At 36.5% G+C, this 21,778-nt stretch overlaps 1 protein-coding gene across 1 annotated transcript in view; it reads right to left on the bottom strand.

Moving 5' to 3' along the window:
- The window catches only part of Mtfr1 (mitochondrial fission regulator 1), a 46,383-nt gene that overhangs the window by 22,180 nt on the left and 2,425 nt on the right, over window positions 1–21,778 (bottom strand). Inside the window, exons 2-3 of the mRNA XM_013034470.1 lie at window positions 14,962–15,104; window positions 6,531–6,629 (exon numbers count right to left, since the gene is read on the bottom strand). Coding sequence (XP_012889924.1) covers window positions 6,531–6,629; window positions 14,962–15,027 — 165 coding nt within the window. The 5' untranslated portion in view covers window positions 15,028–15,104. The remainder of the gene's footprint in view (window positions 1–6,530; window positions 6,630–14,961; window positions 15,105–21,778) is intronic.

The following is a 21,778-nucleotide window of genomic DNA, read 5'->3' as shown; positions in this document are numbered from 1 at the left end:
AAAAAAAAAAAATAGAAAAATACAGTACTTGCCCTAGATTTTTCTCTAGCACTACAAATAAGAAATTCATTTGTTTAACTTTCTTTCTTTTTTTTTTTGCCAGTTGTGGGGCCTGAACTCTGGGCCTGGGCACTGTCCCTCAGCTCTTCAGCTCAAGGCTAGCACTCTACCACTTGAGCTATAGCGCCACTTCCAGCTTTTTCTGCTTATGTGGTGCTGAGGAATCGAACCTAGGGCCTCATGCATGCAAGGCAAGCACTCTACCACTGAGCCACCTTCCCAGCCCATGTTTTAACTTTCTTAAATGATAAAAATTATAAACATTTATAACATGAAATGTTTTCAAATATGTAAACTGTGGAATGGTTTGATCAATCAAATTTACATATTTTACCTCAACTATTTAAGAACTTTTCTTATAACAAAAACACTTAAAGCCTACTCATCAATTTTTGAAATGCAATACATTGTTAATAACTACACTCACCCATATTTGTAATCATTTTATTCATCAGTAATTAATCTCTTAAAGACTTCTTTGAACCCAGGGATACTATTAATTGCCATCCAAGGTTTTTAAAGAAATATACACATTGTTATCCCTCAATTCCCCCTTTTTCAACCTGTTCCCTATTCAACTTAGAAAGTGAATACACAAGAGATCAACATGGTGACTAAGCCTTCAAATCACTTTTCCACACTGCCAAATTTATAAAACACGATTCTTGCAGATAAATTCAGTTACCTATAAAGGGTCATTGTATAGTTAAAAGTCCAAAAGAAATGGACATCATTTGCAGTATAACATAATATACTATCACATTCCAGATTATCAAATAATAAATGAAAAAGCAAGAATAAGTGTTGCTGTTATTGTTGTGCTGGTAGCTTACTCAAGACCTCTTGCTCTTGCTTGGCTTTTTTGCCAAGGGGTAAGGCTTATACTACCCCTTGAGCAATACCTTTACTCTATTAGAGGATTTGCCTGCCTAGGCTAGCTTTGAATTGCAATCCTCAAAAATCTCTGCCTCTTGAGTAGGTAGGATTACAGGTATGTGCCACCAGCACCCTGCTAGTTTAAGGTATTTGGGTATGTGTGTGTGTCCTTGTGTGTCTGTGTGTGAGACACAAAGACGAGGGGGGGGGAGGGAGAGGGAGAAGGAGGAGAGGAGGGAGAACATACTGGGGCTTGAACACAGGAACTGGGCAGTGTGGCTGAGGTTTTTTTTTTTTTGCTCAAAGCTAGTGTTCTACCACTTGAGCCACAGCTCTACTTCTAGCTTTTTGGAGATATGTAACAGTTTCAGACTTTCCTATTCTGGCTGGCTTCAAACAACAATCCTCAGATCTTAGCTGTTGGCATGACCCACCTGCACACAGCACTTGCCCCCAGAGCTACCCACCTGGATAGGGGCAGGTACCATATGCTCTCTCTCCCAGGGGAGATAAGACCCTTCTAATAATCCTTATAATAAATACTCTTTCTCTGTGCCTGCCTGCCTCTGCGTGGTCCTCAGGGATGGTCACGATGTGTCCTAACATTAGCCTCCTGAGTAGCAAGATTACAGGGGTGAGACACTAGTACCCAACTTAAATTACTTGTAATATCAGTAGTTAATATTTTTTTTAAATTAAGTTCAGCTAGCCAAAGCTCAGAAATGACAATATCACATAAATAGGTCTTCCACCCTCAATAATTCCTGAGAGCCTGGCCTTCTACAGCTTAAGTTCCTCAAGCAATATTCACTTGTCCTGGAACCTGTACATAGGTTATTCTCTATGAACATAATACTGTCCAATTCTCAACTCCTTGCAGAACCAATACTTTCTAATCCATAACTGTCATTCCCTCAGAAAGGCCACCTTCTCTTACCATAACTATTATTCTTTCCCATGTTTTCTCATTTTCCTATCTGACATTTGCTGCAAGGTAAATTATGCACTTAGTACATTTGTTTAATATCTCTTCAATTAAATATCAGCATCTAACAAAAAAAACAGTTCAGATTTCAAGTTTATTTATAAAGTAGAGGAAGAAAAAAAGTAATAAGCAACCATTTTACTTCCATTTAATGGAAATCTCATTCATTCTTTTTTGGTCATAGAAGATTGTCTTCCACCAAATCAAATAACCCCTCCTTGTAATCTAAGAATATAGGCCAGGATAAGATTATAGGGGGAGGGAGGAAACAGGGGTGGGGATAGGGGGGTAGAAAAAGACATTCCAGGTTAAATGACCCAGAAGCCTGTCAGTTACAGAGTTGGGATTTACACTACTATACCACCCTACCAAGACTTCAACCCAGGTTATTCTAAATTATGTATTAGGACTCATGATCATGGGTGTGCAAGTATCCCTTAAGTTTCTTTAAGTGTAGTACTTAAAACTCCAATAAACTACATTTATACGTTAGTTTCTAATTCATGTAACTTAAAAACACGCTCTAGTTGGGCGCTGGTGGCTCATGCCTGTAATCCTAGCTACTCAGGAGGCTGAGATCTGAGGATCGCAGTTCAAAGCCAGCCTGGGCAGGAAAGTCTGCCAAACTCTTTTTTTTTTTTTGTCAGTCATGGGCCTAAACTCTGGGCCTGGGTGCTGTCCCTCAGCTCTTCAATTCAAGGCTAGCGCTTTACCACTTGAGCCACAGCGCCATTTCTGGCTTCTTCTGTGTGTGTGGTACTGAGGAATCGAACCTAGGGCCTCATACTTGCAAGGCAAGCACTCTACTATTGCACCACCTTCCCAGCCCTGCCAGACTCTTATCTCCAATAAACCACCAGAAAGCCAGAAGTGGCATTGTGGCTCAAAGTGGTAGTATACTAGCCTTGAGGTGAAGAGCTCAGAGACAGGGCTCAGGCCTGAGCTCAAGCCCCACGACTGACCAACACCAACACCAACACCACCACCAACAACAAATGGCTCACTCAAAGCCAGCCCAGGCAGGAATGTCTGTGAGACTCTTATCTCCAATAAACCACTGGGAAAACTGGAAGTGGCGCTGTGACTCAAGTGTAGAGCGCTTGCCTTGAGCTGAAGAGCTGAGGGGCAGCACCCTTGCCCCCCCCTGCAAAAAAACATGGCTCTAAAATGTTTTAGTGTCAATAAATAATATATTACTGCTTTAAAGAAAACTTACTTTAGAGATTAGGGATGTTAACACAGTACTAGAACGTTTGCTTAACAGTTAGCACAAACCCAGAATCGCAATAAACAAACACAAAAACCAAAATTATTTATTTAGGAAAACACAACTCAGGCCCTCATCCTTATTTGTATAAAAAAAACTCCTGAAGAACAAAATATGTACAAAATTCAGACTTAACCTTAAATGGGACCTATGTTTCTTTAAAAGTTCTCTAAGGTTTTGTTTGAGAAAGTAGGGAAGGTACACAGAACCACAGCAGAAAGTGAGGCCTGAGCACTGGTAGTTTTACAAAGCTCCAGATTATTTGAATACGTATCTAGTCCACTGCAAATCAAAACTTATGTATCCTATTTCTCTCAGTCCCTCAGAATTTCCTGTTCTTGTACTTCCTTCATGATCTAAATTCTCTTTTGGTATCATGAATCTAAGAGACAAAGAAGAACCAAAGAACCTGTTCTAGTTTGTTATGATCCAAGTTCCTACTTCTAAAAGGACAGTGATATCCAAATATATTTGTCACAGAATTGACAATGAATTGAGTTGAATGAACACATGCAAAGTTAAAATGCACATATGTGAAAGGCATTGAGAGAGACGGGAAAGATGGTTCTATTCAAACAAAGTACATGGAAAGGGCCTAAAAATCCTATTTTGAGTTCAATGCAGCAACTAATTCCTAGCACTAACTAAAACACAGGGTAAGCCAATAAAACCTATGAAGTTACAGGCATATCTTCCTATAAAAGGGTCATTTATGAAGTGCCTTTTACATATTTTTTCACACTTATTTCCTCACTTTAATCAGCACATGTCACTATGCCCATTAACTGCATGAAAGTATAACTAGATCTGTTCATCTGTATTCTGACATATTAACCTTATAAATATGCAAAAATCCAACCTGTAAAATCAGCGAGTTTATGAAACAGAACAAAATAAATCTGTTTTGTTCTGCATGACAGCAATAACAATAATAATAAAAATCACCACCAGCACGTGTTGTGGAGCACTTACTAGGTATCAGTTATGATACAAAGGACTTTCATGTATCATCTCATGTAACAAAACACAAAGTTAGTTGTTGGTCTTACCTAACATTTACTCAGGATTCTTATGATGAGAGACACATGGAACAGCTGAGAAAGTCAATGTTATGGTCTAAAAGGAATATACTGAAGATTAACATTTCAGAGGTGAAACTGTTTTGACAGTAACAAAATAGACTGTTGATAATATACTACAAAAGATATGAAAATCAGCAGAAGTAAGAAAAATAAGAAGTTCCACAGTTCAATCCTCTAAAAGACAATAAAATCACTCAGGACAATCTGGTTTTGTATACCTAATTCTTGTTTCTGAACTAACCATAGGTATATATTCAACTCAATGAAATTAATTTCAAGTTCTGTCTCCTGAATATAGCTTTTTCATAATGTTGCCCATCTCTTTGGGCTTTAGGAGAGGTTCTCTAGTCCGTAACTTTCCGTAAGAGCATTTATCACTTTGGACTCCTAGATAGCTAAGTTATATTCCTTATCAATAGAACCTAAATGAGTCAAAAAGTGTAAAACTATTTTTCAATATTATTACTCTACAGTTCATCCTCTGTATTTTTTAAGACTATACTTTTATTTATGATGAAATATAAAAAGAAAAAGAAAGGTAGATGACTAATCATAGATTTAAAACCTCTAAGTAGCAGATAAAATAATTTTGGCATTGAATTTTGAACAATGTATATCTAGAAGCAAAAGACTCATTATGAACAAATGACTTGTCTTCTATTACATTTTCAAATACGTCATCAATCTTTTTCTTACCTAACTTTTCATCTAATGTTAGTGTTTCTATTCTAATGCAGTTCTTGTACTAAATCGAATACTCTTTCTATTCATGCCCTTTTTTTCCAGTAACTGATAATCACACTGAGAGAGAATCCTCTCAAGTAATTTAAGTGGCTGTGGCACTTTAGTTCATTGACTGTCAAGGCAGATTTGGGTTGCAGCAGCAAGTCTTATATATCACTGTATCTTTTACATGCCTCCAGACACATGAATGCATATTCTAAAGCTACGAGGTGATAGAAGCACATTTAGGGGGCTACTGAGGACCAAATCCAAGGTTTCAGAGGGTGCCACATATTTAGGGAAGCACTCTACCACTGAGCTACAGCTTCAGCATCAGAAAGAAAATTTTAATAAAACTAAGCAATAAGAAAAAAAATGTGTAAGCCTTATTTAATATTTAAAGGATGTTGGCATAAAGCAGTTATTCATGTCTAAATAAAATGAATTCTGAAAAATTGTACTTTGAAACTTACCACAAATTTCATTTTGATCATTTTAAGTTTAGAGTTGATAAAAGTACATCTTGAAAAATGCTAATCTGTCATTGTACTGATATACGTTTAGCCAGTCAATTTGCAAGCAGAATTATGGACATGGCAATGAACAACTTCGTTAGTCAACCTGAACAAAAACTAATTTGCATCACTGACTAAGAAATAAATGTTAACCTCTATATACCAGGAAGCATTATTAATGAGTATGACATGAATCAAATAAGCATGAAAAGATATATTTCCTCATGCTAATCTATTATTTAAAACTTACTGTGATCTGTTGAACTTTATATTATTAAATTTTAAATCGAAATGCTTTGTCATATTGTCATAGAGAATTACTAAAAAATAAGAACTATGTCATGTCACTGAAAAATAAGAACAAAGCTATGTATGTCTGTCACTATAGAAACAGCATACTACTACAATAACCACAAGGAACAAAACCACAAAGAAAATATCTCTAACCAAAGAGTAGAGTTGTTACTAATTCAGCACCAGAAGTAATATTAAGACTTTAGCATTCAAAAGCACTCCTAATTCAGGGTCTGTCGTTTCATTCAGGAAACTACAATTACTTTGTTGTCTTTATAATTCCATTGCTGAAGTAACAGATCCTACATAATACTGTTTGAAATAAATAATGGAGGGAAGCAACTTGTATGGCTCCTACAGAGACATCTCTAAGAACAAAGTAGAACAAAATGGCTGTTCAAAGAGAAAAGTGTAATACTAAAGAAAATAATGGTTTTTCTTGAATTACCTGAAGGCCTATGTCTGAGGTCACCAGGGAATTAACCATTGCTTTGCTTACCAAATGCTTCTAAATCTTCAAATGTATTTTTAAGAAGGATAAATGTCTTAAAGATCTTGAATAATCACTTCACAGAGGAACTAAAATTAGACTTGACTGTTAATCCTCTTAGGAGTATCAATAGGAAAAAGATTCAAAAACAATGAAGCCTTTCTAGAACCATCTTGGCTATTTATGTTTCCAATGTACTTATGAACACTAAAATGTGAAATATATAAATATATAGTACCTGAAACTGAACTCTTGGACACTGAATCAGAGATAAGTTAGTACCAATTTTCCTTACGATACTTCGAGATGAACCATATGGCTTTCCAGACCAAAGTACCTGAGGAAGAAGGAAAAGAGCAAAAGTTTAAGTACAAGACTTTTAAAATTGTTAATACAAAGTATAAGGCTATTAACTGCATGACATGCTAACATATTAATTACAGCATCAGAATGTTATAAAAATAAATTAGTGTTCTTCAATGCAAAATTAAATAACAGCCAGGTGCTAATGGCTTACAATTATAAATCTGACTATTCCTGAGGGTGAGATCTGAGGATCCAGATTTGAAGCAGTCTGGGCAGGCAAATCTAAGAGACTTATAATAGAGTCAAGCAAGAGCACAAGATCCTGAGTTCAAGCCTTAGTAGTAGCACTTAAAAAATAGAAGTAAATAAATAAGAATAAACAGAGTTAGCTATAAAATTACATATAAATTACTCTATAAAAACATAAAAATAAATAAACATGCTTAAATAAAACCATACTAGGAACAAAAACTACTTTCAGCAGGTTTGCTTAACTCTTCTGAAAAGAAAACACTATTTTACCTGTTCTGCAACATTTTTAGCCTTAGAATTTTAGTAACATCTAAAAATAGAAGCAACTTTTGCCATAATTTTTTAAAATTAGTTCAAATTAGCTCAGAATAAGAATTTGTGTTAAGCATGTCATTTGCTGCACATGAGCACCTGACCAAGGATGAGCAAGGCTGAAATCCAGACGTACTGCTGCATTTTCTTAGAGGCCTAGTCTTTAATTTGCATTAAAAGATGCTAAATAAGCCAGCTAGTAGTGGTATTAATGAGAACCTTTCCAATGAAATAATGCACATAGGATATTAAGCTAGACTTACAGCAAAGACAAAAACAAACTCCCCAAGGCTAAAAGAACAAAATAACACACATGTAGAATGTTAAATGTTACAAATTATACCTTGGAACTTCTCCCCAAGAATATGATCTTTCCTTAAAAACTATCCATTTTGAATGCTACACCTGAAAGCCTGGACAGAAAAGGTAAAGAAAGGTAGTGTGCTATTAAAAGCAATGTCAAAAGAAAGGAATGAGAACATGGCTATTATACTTAATTCATCAAACTTTAACACTCAGTTATATCTAAAGACAAATACAAAATCATCTAAGTAGAGATTCAGAATAATGAACACCATTCCCTTTTTAAAGTTACTCCATGACCATTCTAATTTAAAGAATGGAATTATGGTATAACCAAGCAACTGATCATTAATTGTGGTGGCTCCAACATTTAACTCAAACTAGACCTTAGACCATTCCAATAGTATAGACAATGTAGAAAATGAGCACAGAAGCAATCTGAGTACTTAAATTTTAGCAAACAAATTCAATTTAGTGATACTAATATGAATCAGAGGTTCCTGAGGTTATAATTTATAAATAATCTGCCCCAATTTTTATATAATTTTTATCATATATACAAGGTTTCTGACCTAGGAAAGTTCCAGAAAGTACTAGATAGTACTACAGTGGCTATGCTAATTGACAAAACTGTTATTCCTTTGAAATGAAATAAAAAAATGGAACAGACTGGAAAATTGGTCAGCAGAAAGATAGGAGGATATCAATATTAAAATATAAGCTGGGCACCGGTGGCTCATGCCTGTAATCCTAACTACTCAGGGAGGCTGAGATCTGAGGATCACGGTTCAAAGCCAACCTGGGCAGGAAAGTCCTCGAAACTCTTCTCTCCAATAAACCACCAGAAAACTGGAAATGGTGCTGTGGCTCAAATGATAAGAGTGCTAGCCTTGAGTTGAAGAGCTGTGGGACAGCGCCTAGGCCCAGAGTTCAAACCCCACGACTGACAAAAAAGTGAAAAATTCGGGGCTGGGAAGGTGACTCAGTGGTAGAGTGCTTGCCTTGCATGCCTGAGGAGGCCCTGGGTTCGATTCCTCAGCACCACATAAGCAAAAAGAAAAAAGCCGAAAGTGGCGCTGTGGCTCAAGTGGTAGAGCGCTAGCCTTGAGCTGAAGAGCTGAGGGACAGCGCCCAGGTCCAGAGTTCAGGCCCCACGACCGGACACCCACCCCCCCAAAAAAAAGAAAAAAAGGAAAAATAATTAATTAAAATATAAATACTGTACAAAGAATTTAAGAGGGAAAGGTTACTCTGAAAGTGAGAGCAAAACATCATTCACACCAATGATCACACAGATTATTGCAGAGAGTCTTAATAATGTGAGAACTGAAGTGGAGAGACATGACTGAAAGAAAATTTGAAGCTTCACAGTCGTGCAGAATAAATATAAACCCCATCCCACCTCAACGAACACAGGGAAATAATTCTAAACACACAATATGTAAGCAAATTTTCTACCTTATACATTTTAATAGGTCTTGATTTTTTTTTAATATATCCATAAGGCAGTAGTAACTACACCCATTCAGTCATTTCTCTGTCTTCTATTCAGTCACAAGTCAAAAGTCCTATGATGTAAGAGACATGGAATGCTATTTGTCCATCACTATGTGACAATTACAGTCTAAAGTGAATCTTCCTCCTCTCCAGGAAACAAAGCTCTTGCCTGATCACAAAGAAGACAAGAAACTCACAAAGAAATACTTAGGATTTGCCAAGGTCAAGTATTAATGCTTCTGCTACCTTTTAGTATTCCTCACTGTGTAAGCTTCAGGGTTAAATTTCCACTATTATCTTTCCATCTGTTTAATATTATGAGGACAAAATACCAGGTGCCTGATAAAAAGAGAAGTGGCCAAGGATTTAGCTTTTAATTATAAGTAGTAATTAGACTATTTTGGCTTTGCCTACAAAGTTAAAAGAAGGAAAAGAACAGATTGCTTATATGATTAGTTTTTCAAGCACACACAGTAGATTAACATAATGTTCTGTTGTGAATTGCATAATGCTAAACACCAGGAAATATGAAGCAAGGATCTGATTTGGATAGCAGGAAAACAATAAGGGGACAGTAGCTTACTTCCAGGAACTCTAAAACTAGGCCTTTTTTTCTACTCTTTCCTATTTACTCTCATGGATAACGAGAAATTATAAATGGCTGCAAAGAAACAACACATGGTCATCATCTGGGCACTGAAGGCTGCATGACCCAAGTGTATCTCCTATCCTAACTTGTGCATTGTAAGTATATTGATTTAGACTCTTTCTAAAGTTAAATTGTCGTCAATATTTCCTTAGATGTAAGAGGAAAGGCAGGGAGAATACTTGTCATTACTACATCATTTGAACTCATTAAGAATTAAGACAATTCAGTTAAGACAATAACTAAATAAAACAATATACTTTATCTATAAATATTGCTCTAATCTAATGAGCCTGTTTCTAGTAATGACAGTCCATAACATTTAGCAACAGTGTTTGAAAGTGATGCCAGCAAGGAGGAGGATGACAACAAGCAAGCAATTTGTTCTTTTTTAACACTGAAATGCTATTGTCAAAGTGTTGATTTGTAAGGCTAGAATCTGAAGCTGTCATCTTGTCTCATCAATGATAATCACACCAAGTTCTCTGTAGTAATTCATTTGTTACAAACTAATCTATATTATTTGAGAGAAAATAGCCAGCAAGAGAAATTATAAATTTAATTGTATGTACACATCTTGAAATTACATGGCAATTTCCGTGCTTATGTAACATTTTTTTTCGGGGAATTAAAGCCCATACCATTAATCAAAAATACCGATCCTGGGGCTTGAATCAGAGCTTGGGCACTGTCCTTGAGCTTTTTGCACAAGGCTAAAGCTCTATCACTTGAGCTACAGCTCCACTTGCGGTGATCTGCTGGTTAATTGGAGATCAGATTCTCACAAACTTTGCTGCCCAGGCTACCTCTGAACCACTATCCTCAGATCTCAGCCTCTTAAAGTAGCTAGGATTACAGGCACAAGTCACTGGTGCCTGACATAATTAATCAAAAATTTTAAGGACATCAGCCCAGCATCAGTGGTTCCTGCCTATAATCCTAGTCACTCAGGAGGCTGAGATTTGGGAATGTAGGTTCAAAGCCAGCCTAGGTAGACAAATCCACATCTTTACCTCCAATTAATCAGCACAAGTCTGGAAATAAAGGTGTATGGGAAGCAGTAGTGACTAGCCCTAAGCAATAAGCCCAGTGAAAGGGAGGGCACAGTACAAGTCTCTCTGTCTCTGTCACACACACACACACCTTTTTAAGAAATCTACACACACACACACACCTTTTTAAGAAATCTACACACACACACACACCTTTTTAAGAAATCACACACACACACACACACACACACACACACACACACACCTTTTTAAGAAATCTATGATCCAGGGCTGGGAATGTAGCTTAGTGGTAGAGTGTTTGCCTAGCATGCATGAAGCCCTCAGTACCACATAAACAGAAAAAGCCAGAAGTGGTGCTGTGGCTGAAGTGGTAGAGTGCTAGCCTTGAACAACAACAACAAAAAAGCATTCAGGGACAGTGACCAGGTCGAATTCAAGCCCAGGACTGGAAAAAATATCTATGATCCAATAATGTATAAATTTTTAATTTCAAAGAGCCAAGAATAAAAAAATGTATGTTAAGAGATGTAGAGGGAAAGATAGATAAAACTAACAATTTCAAAATCTCTAAATGATTATTAAAACCTCCCTTCATTTTCTTCTTCCTTACTCTAAACTCCTAGTCACATTCACATTCTTCCTCAAAGATACACAAGGAAAACAAAGGAATGATTCCTGTATACTACTACATTGCTAATAAAAGTTAGGGATTTTCTATAACTTCTTTTCCAAAATAAAACAGTAAAACTAGTAAGAATCACAACTAGAGTTTTTTGGGGGAGGAGTGGGTTTGAACTCAGAACTTTGAGCTTGCTAGACTTGTGTGCCACACTTCTAATCCTGTATTTTACTGGATATTTCAAGGACAGGGTCGTCCTTTCCACTGAAGCATTCACCTAAGCAGAAATCCACCTACTTTTCCCTTTCTGGTATCACAGGAGTATGCCACCATATCCAGCTTCCCTCTATAAAGACTGAGTGTGAAGACTTTTCTGCCCAGGTGAGGCACAATGATCCTAGATAGAATCAGCCTCCTATGGACCTTGGGATGATAAGGACACAACACTATGCCCAGCTATAGAATGGGAAGAAGTCTAACCAACTTTTCTGCCCACTAGCCCTGAGCTGCAGTCCTCCTGTTCTCAGCCTTCCAAGTAGTTAGGATTTCAGGCATGAGTCACTGTCACCCAGCTTGCTTCCACTCATCTTTTCTGTAAGAGAAAGTCTTTTTGCTAAACTGTAAGTGATGGTTTTCCATGTTATCCTAGCACAATAAAGCTGAGGCAGGATAGTACATCTGAGGCCAAACTTTGTTATAGTGAGACTCTACCAAAAAAAAAAAAAACCTGAGTAAATAAACGAATTATACAATATTTTTTCTTAGGGATATAAATATAAGAATCAATTGAGGAAAAAAGCTTGGGCATAAATGAGTGTGTTTTAAGTTCAAAAGTGGAGCATGATTCAAATGGAGACCTGCTCTAAGTTCAAACTTCATTTAAAAAATTTTTTTAAAGGCAATGAAGAGATAACATAGGCCACAACAACATAAAAACTTGGAATTAAAAGCAGGCTCTATCAATTTACTACCATAATAAAACTGATCAAATTATCGACCCTTTTTGCTTCTATAATCTTATCTATAAAATAGATTCATGAGTCCATGAATATTAAACAAGTTAAGGTGATAATATCTTCTCCCTACCCCTGTATACTAAAGATTTAACCCAAGACTTCATATATACTAGACAAGTAGCTCCATCACTTGCACTCCACCTCTAGTTCTTTTGTTTCTAATTTTGAGATAAAGAGATACCAAAACCACCACGTCTGGTTATGATATGCCTTTAATAAACATTAGGAGCCACTGGCTGCCCTTGAGCAGAGCCTAAAGGGCCAAGAAGCAGGAGTCCGTACCATAGAGGGCAAGTGGTCATCATGACAAGTACCTGAGTAGATTGTTGTGATGGCATGCAGATGGTAGGCAGAGCAATAGAAATTTGCAGAACTATGAACACCTACAGTGCACAATAAATCTGTGGATGGCTCCCTTGTACCTGCAGCCAAAGGCTGGCTGTGCCAAGGAACCTCTGGATAAGGAGCTTAGAATACAGGCCCAAGAGGACAGAGAGAAAGCCATTGCTCAGCTCCTCCCATACCAACTGGCTGCCTCATAATTTATAGCTTGCTAATAAATGTCCTTTCCAAAACTAAATTAACTCACCATCTCCTTCCATCTGAAGAAGCAAAATACACTAAAAAATTTGAAATTGGTCTCTTATATCACAATTCTACCAGATATAAATTAACTTTGGTACTAGCCATTAAATCCACTGGCTAGCTGTCTAATAGCAATTCTTCTTATCCCTCTTTTGCAGATGAAGAATATAACTAGCAGAAACAAAGTTGCAATAAATTTTGTGTTAGTTTAAATACAGGACCTACATTCTTGCCACTAAAGTTTACATCTTATTAAAACTATTAATAAGTAGAAATGGGCTAGGAACATACTCACTTGCCTAGCAAGGCACTGGGTTCAGTCTCCAGTACCTCAAAAATAAATTTTTAGGACATAGAGAGACGGAAAAGAAGTGGAAGGGGGAAGGAAAAGTAGAAGGAGGAAGAGAAAAAAAAAACAGAAGCTTCTTTCTGGAAGCAAGAGGAAAAGAAATGGTTTTGGTATCAGTACTGAAATGTTAAATCTACCCTATGTAGCCAAGTAGTGATAAATAAATGAGAATGGTAGTATAGCTGCACTCAGTGAAGTTCAAACATATGAACATGTATCTGAAGAAGTTATCAGTAACTTATTTCCTATTAGATATACTCAAGCTAATTATTTTAAAAGTAAAGAGCTGTAGACAAAGACAATTTTAAATGATTTTCTACTTATTTTCTCCAAACAGGTATAACCTGGAGAAGTTTAAAAAATTTAGAATTTAGACACAAAAGTCAAGTTGTATATTAAGAACCATAATCATATTCAAACCAATTAACCTGTTTGTATCTTTAATAAAACTTAATTCCTTGTCACAGACAATAAAACACTGAATTTGAAAATGTCAAATGGGTAGTCTACTAATGTGTTTGGCACAGTTTCTCTACTAACTTTACAATGGATCTCAAATATTTATTTAAATATTAAGGACAAAACTAGTATCTCTGTCATAAAACAATCAAAATAAACTATTTTTTTCTTTTTAGCTTAACTGTTACATATTTTAGGAGACATCATTTATCTTTCACTTTAAACAATTTTTTTTTGGTAAGTCGTGGGGCTTGAACTCTGGGCCTGGATGCTGTCCTTGAGCTCTTCAGCTTAAGGCAAGTGCTCTACCACTTGAGCCATAGCACCACTTATAGTTTTCTGGTGGTAAACTGTAAATAAGAGGCTCACAGACTTTCATGCCTTGAATTGTGATCCTCAGATCTCAGCTTCCTAAGTAGATAAGATTACAGGCATGAGATACCCGCCAAAGTCATTGTTTTTAATGGTCACATGAATACATTAGCAGCTTTTCAATACATTTGATAAAATTACTCTCTTATTCAAGATGCTGGGAAAAGATTCACTGTATTTTTTTTCCATTTTTTTTTATTACCAAGCATTAGTTGAAAAGGATTTTATTGTGATGTTTCCATATACATATACAATGAATCCCAATCAAACTATCTTCTTTTATCATTTCTCATTCCTCTTAGCCCCTTCTTGGAACAAAATGAATAGGTTTTATTTTTATTCTATTTTTATACAAGCATACAGAATACTTTGATCATACTTACCACCACCCACATACTCTCTTCACTCCCACTTTTTTTTTGTTGTTGGCCATGGGGATTGAACTCTGGGCCTGGGCTGTCCCTTAACTCTTCAGGTCAAGGCTAGTGCTCTACCACTTGAGCCACACCACTACTTCTGGTTTTCTGGTGGTTTATTGGAGATAAAGAGTCTCATGGACTTTCCTGCCCGGGCTGGCTTTGAACCACAAAAATCCTCAGATCTCAGACTACTGAGTAGCTAGGATTACAGGCATGAGCTACCAGTGCCCAATCACTCCCACTTTTATACCCTCTCCACATGGAACTTTTTTCACATCCTGTCAGTCGTAAGGACTAGACTGCACAAGTGAAAGAAAACACACTTATTTGACTTTCTCTGTCTACATCACTTCATGTAACAAGATCTCTAGCTCCATAGTTCTATGATTTAAATCATATGCAAATTAAATAGCACTTAAAAAGTGAATTCAAATATTGTTCCTATACAAATTAATTTCATTTTTTCAAAAAAGTTCTTAAAAATCTAAATGCCTACCCTTTAAAAACAAATTCTCACTCACCGATTGCATGCTTATTCCAACCTGTTGCAAAACCATCCTCATCAGGCACTTAATCCAGCTAAGCATTTAGATGGTAAAGTCTTCCCAAATTTGCATTTCAGGTAGTTCAGGCATACATGGCAGCACATGATCCATAGAGCACACTGAAAATTTTAATACATTGCATTTAATGTGTTGTAAACTGACATGCTTAATTGTAAACTCTTTGTACAATTTAAAGATAATTTAAAAAATTACCTCCCCCCCAAAATTTTGCTCATCAGCTTGATTTCAATAACTGTAATTTATTCACATCAGGTAGTTACATAAGGAAGTTTCCTTTTAATATGGTCATTGAACCCGGATCAGTCACTTCCTCCCCTCTTCCTCCTTCCCCAACCAGCATCATGAGTTTCCTTGTTCATTTTCACACAAACTATTACAAGATTTTTCATGGATGTGTTTTTACCAAGCTAGGTTCCAATTAAAAGTCAGAAAAAAATCCTACTATGGCTAATTCAAATAAAAATACACTTATGAACAGATATCTGATAGACAAACTACAGAGGACTTAATTTATAGCATACATAGCCAGGAAAAAATGTCTAAAACTGCTGTACAGAGTGTGGATCAAGTGGTAGGAGAATATGCCTTGTAAGCATAAGACCCTGAGTTCAAACCCCAGTACAACAGGAAAAACAAAACAAACAAACAACAAGTATAGCAGAACTGGTTATGCTAAGACACTACTGCACCTACTATTGCTATCACTGATGTAACAGAATTCACAGTTCCTCCAGAATGAGAAAATTTTCACCAGTTCCTGAGATGCTGTTCCTAAAAGTACATTTACATGGCTAGTCTAAAACTCATGATTTCTCACAAAAAGGAATCTAGGAAAAGAATATACCTGCAATAACAAACAGGGTTTGCTTGCCACATAAAAATCAGGAAGAAAATAATTGTACCATGAACAGGAATCCAGATATTCAAAAGTCAAAAATGCTTTTGCACTCTGTAGTACCTTCCGCCTATCCCCAATCACATATTACATACCTGACAGAACTAAAAGGTTGGCTTGTCTCATAAATTCAATGAAAGAATAATCTTGAGTAAAAACTGCACCAGAATCTAAATCCATGCACTGCTTCTTTTTTTTTTTTTGGGGGGGGGGGTCCAGTCGTGGAGCCTGAACTCTGGGCCTGGGCGCTGTCCCTCAGCTCTTCAGCTCAAGGCTACCACTCTACCACTTGAGCCACAGCGCCACTTCCGGCTTTTTTCTTTTTGCTTATGTGGTGCTGAGGAATCGAACCTAGGGCCTCAGGCATGCAAGGCAAACGCTCTACCACTGAGCCAACTTCCCAGCCCCATGCACTGCTTCTGTACTACATAAAAACAAACTCCTCCTCCTGCCCCCCCAAAAATCCAGCTAAATATAGTATGCTTTGTGATATAGCTGGTTTACATTGAAACACAAGTAGTCTGTGGTCTACAACTGGAACAGAACTTTTTAATCAGAGAATAAGGACTCCATCACTGATCAGACATCATATAACCTACCCTGCAGCTTCAGACAGTTCAGATATTCTATTACAGCGGCAGAACCTAAAACTATCTAACTTCCTCTCCATTATTTCTTTGCAGATAACCAACAGGTAACTTGATAATAGAGAAGTCACCCAGGCAAAGATTCTTCAACATAAATGTCACACATTGATCTGTAATTGTGCCTTCTGCCCTCCCCCCTCCAGTGTCTCTCCTGTCCTTCTTCCCAACAAAGTGCTTGGGTTTCTGCCTCCTCACTTCACAAATCTCACAACATCAATGTCCTACAGGTCATAAATTCTCTCCTCCACTTTATTAACTTTAATTACTTGACATTTTCTAGTTTCTCCCATGTGCATCTAAGCTAAAATCCCAAACTGGACTTTTCTCGTTCTGTTGTTTATGTGTTCTCTATTTGAGAAAATAACATCCACATTGCCAATTATTCCTTCTTTCCTTTTCTACAATATAATTATATTCTTCCTCCAAAATAGATATTCATCTTCACTGTATTACTATTCTAAGTTTTCACTATTGTAAAAATTCATTAATTTAACCACCTGTCCCACAGTTTTGTACTGTTCTCTGTTCTTTGCTATCTTTCCCACCTTCATTTGATTCAAGCATACAGGTAATTACAGAAATTAAACAGATTCTTTTCATCTTTTGATTTTTCTTCAATATTTTAACTCTATCTCCATATTATCTACATAATTTCTCTATCTTTATATTAAACTGATTCCTGCTAATTTTTGTTCCAGCTTAGCTATATTTCCTCCTCTATCACTGACATAAGAAGTCAATAAACCAAGACCAAGGTCTTCCTGTATTGCTCTACTAAATAATAACATACTAAAGTAATGTACCTAAACTGCAAAAAAGCTGAGATGCTCTGGTGAATTCAAAACCCAGTATTGCCAAAAAGAATTAAAATAAGTTTGCAAGAAAGGTTCTATTTCCAATGAAAGACTTTCCAATTGAATGTGAAGATTTCTATAACATAATCGTATAGAGAATAACCTAGGCTGTTTCTTCATGATGAAGTTCTATATTTTTATGAAGTCCTATGTAAATACAGTAAGTATTATTCTTTAGTATTATTAAGTATTATTAAGCTATTATTATTTCATATTATATTATTTATATTATATTAAGTTATTAATTATTAATTATTAAGTATTATTATTTATTTTGAAAAGAATTAAAATACAAGCCTGAGTCCCATCACTAACTGACATAACTCAGTTCAGAACTAGAGTACAACCCTGTCAAAAAACACAGGAAGAAAAAGTGAAAGCGAGAAACAGAGAGAATGAATATCGTAAGTGATAATAGTATTTTTCACTGAGTAAAAATGCAGCACATGGGCCCAAAGACATAATGCAATTTACTATAATGTTGTGCAATAATTACTGGCCCTTGAAAATTATGTGTATTGCCTTATGGGATACACTCAGTAAATTATATCTTTCTATATGAATAATTTTAGTTTTTGAGATCTTTTTTTTTTTTTTTTTTGGTTGTGGGGCCTGAACTCTGGGCTGGGCACTGTCCCTCAGCTCTTCAGCTCAAGGAGTACTCTACCACGTGAGCCACAGCGCCACTTCTGACTTTTTCTGTTTATGTGATGCTGAGGAATTGAATCCAGGACCTCATGTATGCAAGGCAAGCACTCTACCACTGAGCCACCTCCTAGCCCAGTTTTTGAGATCTTTAAGAATACTCACTAAAGCATTCGGTATGAAAAAAGAAAAGTTAAAAGGCAATCTAAACATTAACTAATTCAATATACCCACCCTAGATTTAAGACCAGTAAAATAAAAAATGATAAATGTTTTAAGAATTCACTTATTAAAGACAAAATGCTAAAAAAAAAGTTTCAACTTAAATGTATGTGTGATTCTATCTTTTTTTAAAAAGCAAGGTTGAGAATGTACTTAGTTCAGTGATACACATTTCACTTATATATTAAGTCCTGGGTTAAATCCCAGTTGTCACCCAAAAGAAAACTAAAACAGAGCAGTAAGAACAGTGGCAAGGTAGGTATCTATGTATATGTACATACACGTATACACACAGAAGATTGGTAAATACATGAAAATACTGCAATGAGTATATCTGTAGCTTAATTATGAGATCTCTACTTATACTTTTTTCTCTGTGTGTGTGTTTGTGTGTGTGTGTATGTGTGTGTGTGTGTGTCAGTCCTAGGGTTTGAACTGAGGGCATGGGCATTGTCCCAAAGCACTTCTGCTCAAGGCTAGTGTTCTAACACTTGAGCCACAGCTCCAATTGCTTGCCTGCTTGCCTGCCTGCCTGCCTGCCTGCCTGCTTGCCTGCCTGCCTGCCTTCCTTCCTTTCTTTTTTGGTGCTTAATTTGAGATAACAGTCTCAGATTTTCCTATCTGGACTGGCTTCAAATCCTGATCCTCAAATTGCAGCCTCCTGTTTAGCTAGGATTATAGGCATAAGCCACTTGCACTGGGCTACTTTTACTTCTCTTTACACTTAGGCACTTCTTTGTTTTTCTTCAATAGAGCACTGCTGTCATTGGGGGGGGGGTTGTGTTTTTATTTACTCTTGTCATTACGTAAATGAAATCTAAGAAGTAGAAACATAATCTTGTGAAAAAAAAAATTTTTTTTTTTGGGTCCGATCGTGGGGCCTGAACTCTGGGCCTGGGCACTGTCCCTCAGCTCTTCAGCTCAAGGCTAGTGCTCTACCACTTGAGCCACAGCGCCACTTCCGGCTTTTTTTCTTTTTGCTTATGTGGTGCTGAGGAATCGAACCCAGGGCCTTGAGCATGCAAGGTAAGCGCTCTACCACTGAGCCACCTTCCCAGCCCTCTTGTGAAAATTTTTAAAGTCAAACTACTATTTTCTAACTTCAAATACTTATCCTTGATTCATGACTTTTTTTGGTATAACTGGATGTTCTTTTAATGTGTTCATCTAAACCAATTAACTTTATAAAAACTTAATTTGTCCACATCCTAAACAATATCTATAATCAAAGTGTGTTCCCTTTTTGTTGTTGTTAGTGTCAGTACTGGGGCTTGAACTCAAGTTTTGGTAGTCTTAGCTTTTTTGCTCAAGGATAGTGCTCTACAACTTGAGCCACAGCTCCACTTCCAGCTTTTTACTAGTTAATCAGAGATGAGCCTATAGGATTTGTCTGCCCAGGGTGGCTTTGAAACTAATTCTCAGATCTCAACCTCCCGAGCAGTAGAATTAGACAAGTTTTTTTTGTTTCAAATACACTTTAAAAATACATTTATACTTAACAATGGGAGTATAGTCTAAGCTCATTATGTATGCTCACATAAACCCAGATGCTATGTATAGGTTAATCACTCAACATAGTTTCTCGATGCAATTAAAAAATATAGTACATGGTCTGTATGAGGTTGCTGCAGCCATAACACAGTATATTACTTTTCAGTAATCTCTTTTTTAAATAAGTAGGAGAAACCAGATGGTTGTGACAAATATCTGAGATTCTTATTTCCAATTAACCAAGAAAAGGCCAGAAGTGAAGGTATGGCTCAAGTGGTAGAGCAACAACCTTGAGTGCAAAAGCCAAGCAGAAACTCAAGACCCTGATTTCAAGCCCCAATACCAACACAGACAGACAGACAGGATGGATTAAGTGTAATGCCTTCTCAAGAGAAGAAGTATAATACAGAAAATGCATAAACCAGTCACTCGTGATCACATATTTATAACTATATGAACTTTACTTTTATGTAACTGCAGCACAGCAGGTTTGTTTATACCAGTATCATTAAAAACAAGTGAGTAATGCACCACCATATGACATGAGAGTTATATCATCAGGTGTTAGGAAATTTTCAGCTAACCTTATAATATTATTGGATCATTGCCCTATATCCTTTGTGAGATCTGTTGTTGCCCTTCCCTGTGCAGTGTATTTCCTGTAAGTAACTGTAGTTTGCATCGCTACCTGAGCCCAAACAGATTGGGGTCAAAGAGATCTGGACTAAAATAAATAGAATACTGATCTCTGTTAAACTAAAATTATTTCTTAGCAAACTAGTCTACTGCCTGTATATATTACATATCAAATTAGTACTTACTAGTATACAAGACATCCTTAAATAATAAAAGTTAAAAATCCTAATTATACTGCTTTATATTAATGTCTATTACTAATGTGTTACAATATGTATTTTTCAAAAATGGGAAGTTAATGTTCAAGAGGAAGTGTACTCATTACCTCACTCATGTAACTGTAACCCTCTGTATAGTATCTTTACAATAAAAAATTTAAAAAAATGTACTCATTATCTTGCACATGTAATTGTAAACCCTCTGTACATTGTTTGCAAAATAATAAATGAACAAATAAATAAATAAATTTAAAAACGAGAAAAAAATTTAAATAAACAAAAATGGGAAGTTAATATGATTTAATTTTCCTATGTATCTTTTATATTTTAACCACAATTTGTTAATCAAAACCAGTAGCATAAATTACTGGTAAATGATATCAAAAAATTACATACAATTTATCTGGTAATAATGGATTGCAGTTTGACTAGTTAACAACTTCAGTATCTTAAATGAAGGAATTGTTCATAAGGTGGCTGGCACATTCTGGTCCCTAAGACATCAGCCAAAAGAGCACTCCCAGACATAATATATATGTATATATTTTACTTGCCATTCTGCCACTTTCACGGTTTCTGTCAGAAATCTATCCTTAAGAATATAAAGTACTTGCAAACCAAAGGATGAAAAATTAGCTGGGCATGATGGTATACGCCTGCAATCCCCAGCACTCAGGAGACTAAGGCCAGAGGACTGTGTCTGTGGAGCCAGTCTGAGCTACATAGTGAGACCCTCTCTCAAAATAAAAAAGGAACAAGGGAGAGAGGGAAGGGGGAAGGAGAAATGTTAATCCAATTTGTTATTCATTTTTCCTATCAAACTGGCAAAGACAATAAAAGGGACAACTCACTATGGGTAAAGGCATGGGCAACAAAGCAAGAATCCTGTCTCAAGGAGTTGGAGGCGTGGCTCAGCTAATAGAGTCCCAGCTAATGAGCAAAAGCATTAGGTACCCAGTTCAAGTCCTGGTCTCCAACAACAACAGGAAAAAAACAACAAAGAAACCCTTGTCTCAAAAAACTGAGTCTTGGGTTGGGAAGGTGGCTCAGTGGTAGAGCACTTACCTTGCATGCCTGAGGCCCTGGGTTTGATTCCTCAGCACCACATAAGCAAAAAGAAAAAAGCCGGAAGTGGCGCTGTGGCTCAAGTGGTAGAGCGCTAGC

Source organism: Dipodomys ordii, unplaced genomic scaffold (genome assembly GCF_000151885.1).
Source record: "Dipodomys ordii isolate 6190 unplaced genomic scaffold, Dord_2.0 Scaffold190, whole genome shotgun sequence".
NCBI classification, from domain to species: Eukaryota; Metazoa; Chordata; class Mammalia; order Rodentia; family Heteromyidae; genus Dipodomys; species Dipodomys ordii.
The sequence above is the reverse complement of the archived record's forward strand: the minus strand, read 5'-3'. Positions and strand labels throughout refer to the sequence as shown.